The 5638-nt window shown below is 45.7% G+C and overlaps 1 protein-coding gene across 1 annotated transcript in view; it reads right to left on the minus strand.

Moving 5' to 3' along the window:
• The window catches only part of PIGS (phosphatidylinositol glycan anchor biosynthesis class S), an 18446-nt gene extending 12818 nt beyond the window's left edge, over positions 1-5628 (minus strand). Inside the window, exons 1-5 of the mRNA XM_006165445.2 lie at positions 5586-5628; positions 5164-5303; positions 4968-5079; positions 2787-2876; positions 2425-2516 (exon numbers count right to left, since the gene is read on the minus strand). Of these exons, the coding sequence (XP_006165507.1) occupies positions 2425-2516; positions 2787-2876; positions 4968-5079; positions 5164-5303; positions 5586-5619 (468 nt within the window). The 5' untranslated portion in view covers positions 5620-5628. The remainder of the gene's footprint in view (positions 1-2424; positions 2517-2786; positions 2877-4967; positions 5080-5163; positions 5304-5585) is intronic.
• Positions 5629-5638: the final 10 nt, after the last annotated feature.

Consider the following 5638-nt stretch of genomic DNA (forward strand, 5'->3'; position numbering starts at 1 on the left):
CCCTTAAAAAAAAACCCCCAAAAAAAAAAAAAAAAAAGAAAGAAAAGAAAAGTCAATCAATTGGGACCAGCAGGTGGCACGATGGTTAAGGGCACTGGACTCCCACACGGCCAACCACGTTTCAAGTCCCAGACCTGGTGGCTTGCCTTTCTCGCTTTCCTTTCCCACCCCCCTCTCTCACGCTGTCCCTCTCTGGTCAAATAAAAATAAATAAATAAAGTTAAATAAAATAATTCTTTTTTAAAAAAAAAACGTCAATCTTTTTTTTAAGAAGTAGTCTTTTTTAATTATTTAATTTTATTTATTCATTCACTTATTTTAACTTGACCAGAGAAGGACACACAGAGAGAGAGAAAGAGAGAGAAAGAGAAAGTGAGAAAGCAAGCCTCCAGGTCCAGGACTCAAACCATGGTCAGTCACGTGGGAGTGTCCAGCACCTTAACCACCACACCACCTGTTGGTCCCAAAAGTCAATCAATCTTTAAGGGCTGGTAAAAGAATGAAATAGAGAAGCCAGCAGTTGGCCTGGTGGTTAAGGCTCCAGACTCCTATGTGGCTGGCCACGGTTCAAGTCTCAGATCTGGCAGCTTGTTTTCTCTTTCTAGAGACCACATATGCCCTACAGGAAATTAAATAATAAAAATAAAATAAAAAACAAAAATAACTAAAAGCTAAGATGGCATGCAGAGAAGAAAAGTGGAATAGGGATCAGCAGGTGGCATGGTGGTTAAGGTTCTGGACACTCTCACATGGCTGACCACGGTTCAAATCCCGTACCTGGTGGCTTGATTTCCCACTTTCTCTCTCTCTCTCTCGTCAAATTAAAATAAATGAATAAAGTTAAAAATAAATAATTATTTTAAAAAATAAAAATAAAGGAACCAGCAGTTAGCGTAATGACTATGTCGCTGGACTCCCATGTAGTCAACCACAGTTCGAGCCCTGGACCTGGTGGCTTAAACTCATGCTGGGCGCGTGTGTGTGCATGCCCAAGATCCTGAGAGGAGAATGGAGGAAAAGGGATTGCGGCATGGTCATCCCCCCTGGGGGTGATTTCTCACTTTCTGTCTCTCTGTCTCTTTCTGAAAAGACAGAGAAAGAAAGAAAGAAAAAGTGAGAAAGCAAGCTACCAGGTCCAGGACTCGAACCATTGTCAGTCATATGGGAGTCTAGTGCATTTAACTACCACACCACCTGCAGGCCCCACGCCATGTGTTTTTGAAGTCACCCAGGCTGGGACTCAAATTGCATGGTCAGCCATGTGGGATCCTATTGCTTTAAACACCAGGCCCCGGGGGTGGTACTATCCCATTTATATAAGTTCAAAAATATGTAAAAGTAGGGGTCAGCAGGTGGCATGGTGGTTAAGGCACTGGACTCCCACATGGCCAACTGTGGTTCGAGTCCTGGTCCTGGCAGCTTGCTTTCTCACTTTCCTTCTTTCTTTCTCTCACTCTGTCCCTCTCTGGTAAAATTAAAATGAATAAATGGATAAATAAAGTTAAGTAAAACAATAATTCTTTAAAAAAATATGTAAAATTAAATATATTATTTATAGAGATACAACATGTAATCCAACTAGTAAAAAAAATGGTACGTATTGGGACCAGCAGTTAGCGTAATGGCTATGTCGCTGGACTCCCATGTAGTCAACCGCGGTTCACTTCCTGGACCCGGTGACTTAAACTCACACCAGGTGCGTGTGCATGCGTGCCCAAGATCCCAAGAGGAGAATGGAGGAGAAGGGATTGTGGTGTGGCCATTCCCCCTGGGGGGTGATTTCTCGCTTTCTGTCTCTCTGCCTCTCTCTGTCTGGTGAGCGCACGTGCCCTATAGCAAAAAACAAAAACAAAAACAAAAACAAACAAACAAACAAAAAACCTCTCCAAAAAAAAAAAAAAAGAGAGAAAGAAAATGGTACGTATCCAATATGGTCATTTTGGGAGTGGAGTACTGCCATGCAGATGCACGGGGCTCCAACGCATCACTACACTGGGGTTTGCAAGCCGGGGATGGGTACATAGACATTCATTAGCATTTCATATCATTTCTTAAATTTTCTTTCATCTTTTCATAAGATTTAAATATTTCATTATAAATTTAAAAAGAAAATAGTTCCTACCTAGTCTTCTGCTCATAACGTGAGAAGGTCAAGGTATCACCTGCATGACCATCAACATCCACTCAAACTAGCTTCTTTTTAATCCTACTGTCCTTTTTCTACTTTAAATGGTCATTGGCACTTTAACCACAACCAAGTCCTGGATTTAGAAAGACCTACAAGTTAGTGAATAAATCCTCATTGACAGTATTTCCTAAAGGATCTGCAGAGTTTTCTGTAGCATATGGACGAAGTGGGCAGCAATGCTGCACACCGACTGGCGGAGGGAGGAGGTTTGGCCGCAGCCTCTCTGCTTACCCTACCTGCGGAAGAAGTGAGGAGTGTTCAGAAATCACGTACACAGTCAGGGAGCCCTCCGCTTGCTCCTGGGGCTCAGCTAACATGGCTTCTGCCTCTGGGGACAAGAACAGGAGGTACAGCAGGAGCAAAACATACCATTCCATCTCCCCCTGTCCCCCACAGAGTGCCTAAGCCACCCCTTCACTCACACTCAACCAGCACCCACCTCTCTGGCCCTCAGTGGCCCAGGCTGAAACCCAAGGTACCTCATTCCCAGCTTTCCCAGAGGAAATGGAGATAAAACAAAGGATGGGAACCATACCCTTAGAGAAAAGAAGAAAAAGTGGGCTTCTTACTAAAATGGGGTGATTGCTCCTTCCCGTACCTTGCACGCTGCCCAATGACAGGGCCTCCTCCTCATGGTCCAAAGCCCTCCGATAGGCCTTATGGAAACGGCATTTGATTTTCATCTTGTCTGGGAAGGAAAAGGGCAGCACGATGAGCAGAGGGAGGGAACATTAGCTCTCTGCCCACCCTCCTGGCCCTGACACTGTCCAGTGGCTGAGGACAGCAAGATGGCTGTCTGCAGAGAAATAGCAAGCAGCTACAGCCAGCTGTAACGATTTCTACATGGATGGCATCAAACAAAGGACTCCCCACTTCTCTCATCTGTCCCACCCTCTGCCTTTGCCTGTGTACACACTGGTTGGTCCTTCAGCCTGAATATCTTCTCACTGGGAAATCAATTAACAGATGAAAGGAGAAAAACCATATGGTCATTCTAATCAATGCCCCCAAATCATAAAATTCAACATACAAGTACACAGCGCCACCTATAAAGTATGCTTACCTAAACCATTGAACTTGGCTTAAGCCACACCTCTAGATCTAACTATCAGTTTATAAGAAATATGGATACTAGAGGAATAAGTGAAGTGAAACTATAAGGAAACGATTTCACAAAAGTTCAAATGCAAGATGTTCTATTTTTTTGGAGAGGTTTTTTGCTATAGGACGTGTGTGCTTGCCAGAAAGAGAGAGGCAGAGAGACAGAAAGTGAGAAATCACCCCCCGGTGGGATGGCCACAGTGCAATCCCTTCTCCTCCATTCTCCTCTCAGGATTTTGGGCACACACGCACACACACCCAGTGTGAGTTTAAGCCACCGGGTCCAGGGCTTGAACCACTGTCAACTACATGAGAGTCAAGTGACATAGCCATTAACGCCAATTGCTGGTGCTGAGATGTTCTAATATATAAAACAAATGACCTGGTTTCGCCAACAAATCAATGGTATAAAAAGAAATGTACGGTGGTGGCTGGTGGGAACTGCTATATAATAAAAGAGACAACCAAACACAATGTGTCTGACTGACTAGAAAAAAACCAGCCGTGAAAGGACACCTCTGAGTGAATTAGGGAAATCTAAATAAAGACTGAGAAGGAGGGATGTTAAGAAATTATTGCAGACCAGCAGGTAGTGTGGTAGTTAAGGTGCTAGATACCACCTGGCCAGCTGAACAGCTGAGCCCTGGACCTGGTGGCTTGAGAAACATGCTGGGTGTATGCATGTGTGTGCCCAAAATCCAAGAGGAGGATGGAGGAGAAAGGACTTAGGTGTGGCCAACCCCCCAGGGGGGAGTGATTTCTCACGTTCCTTCTCTGTCTCTTTCCAGAAAGCACATAAACCCTATGGCAAAACAATTAAAAATAATTTAAAAAAATAAAATATTAAAAAGGAGTTATTGCTGGGCTGGCCCCATAGTCTAGTGGTTAGGGGAGCCAGATTCTATATGGCCAACAGAGGTTTGAACCCCAGTCCTGACGGCTTGAAAAACACACTGGCCATATGTGTGTGTGTGCCCCAAATCCCAACAGGATGGGAAAATATAGGAAAAGATTGCAGCATGACCATGCCCCACTAGGTAATGCTTTCTCCTCTCCCTTTCTCTCTCTGGTGAATACATATGCCCTCCAGCAAAAAAAAAAAAAAAGAAGAAGAAGAAGAAAAGAAAAAATTATATCCCTCAAATTTTTCTCTGCCATTCTTTTATTCCAGACAACTAAATGCTCTTTCTTAAGTGTAGTCCCTCTTTTATATATATATATATATGTATTTTTAACTGTAATTTCTTTTGCCTGTCTTCCTTCTCTATAAACTTCTTGAAATGATTATCAATTTATTATTCATTACCAAATTCCTGGTACCTAAGAACAGTGCCTAATACTCAGTAAATTGTTTAAGGTAAACTGAATAAGGTCTGTGTACAAATCCAACTTGTTTTCAAACTCTGTTCTTTTCACATCTCACTTCCTACTCTATACCCTGATGGGCATCAGCCGCTTCTGATGAGGTATCATAACTTACTTTATGAATAAAGTTGCTGTCTTAATGACAGACATCGAATTTAAAACTAGATTCTTTCTAATCAGACATACTGTTCATTCAGAGAGGACTTTCAACAGTCCTTTGAAAGTCCTTATGAGACACACACCCTCCTACCTAGCCCATTTCTGGACTGAGCTCACGCCCAAAAGGCGGCCCAGAATCCCAGCAGAAACTCACATTTCAGAGGGATCTCTCTCTCATGCACAACGGTGAAAGGCAGCTTCTCCTGATCGTCCAGGGGCACTGACTCCCGGGCAAACACGACAGTGACCGGCACCATAAGTCGGAGCTGCAGAAAGGGGCATTGGGGCCGTCAGCTGAGTCTCCACCTTGCCACTGGGCTGTCACCGACCCTCCCCGACAGAGGTCTCACCTGCAGGGCATTCAGCCCACTGATCTCGGAGTAAGGCAACGGGGCCCGGTAGGTCTCCGTGGTCTTCCACCAGAGGGGCAGCCCCAGTAGGATGGCCACCGCGGCGAAGAAGAGGGCTGCGCGCTTCCCCCGGACCACCTCTGCGGGGACAGGAGGACCGACTGAGGCGCCAGAAAAGGATTCGGGTGCAGGTCTCATGCCCGATGCGGAAGAGCCCAGGCAACCCGGACTCAGTGGCTCTCAGCACGCTTTCCCAGGATCCCGGTGCGAGGGGCCAAGGCCCAAGTCTGAAGGGATGCTTGCGAGGCGACTCCCGACCCCTCCCGCAGAACCTCTCCACCACATCCCCAATCCAGCATTCCTCCCGCGCAATCCGCGAGTCGAAACCCGCACACGAAGCCCTCACCCGAGGCCCAGCGCACCTAGATCAGTAGCAGCCGCCCCGGCAGGCGCCATGCTAGCTTCCGGCTGGCAC

Source organism: Tupaia chinensis, unplaced genomic scaffold (assembly GCF_000334495.1).
Source record: "Tupaia chinensis unplaced genomic scaffold, TupChi_1.0 Scaffold143921_1, whole genome shotgun sequence".
Taxonomy (NCBI): Eukaryota; Metazoa; Chordata; class Mammalia; order Scandentia; family Tupaiidae; genus Tupaia; species Tupaia belangeri.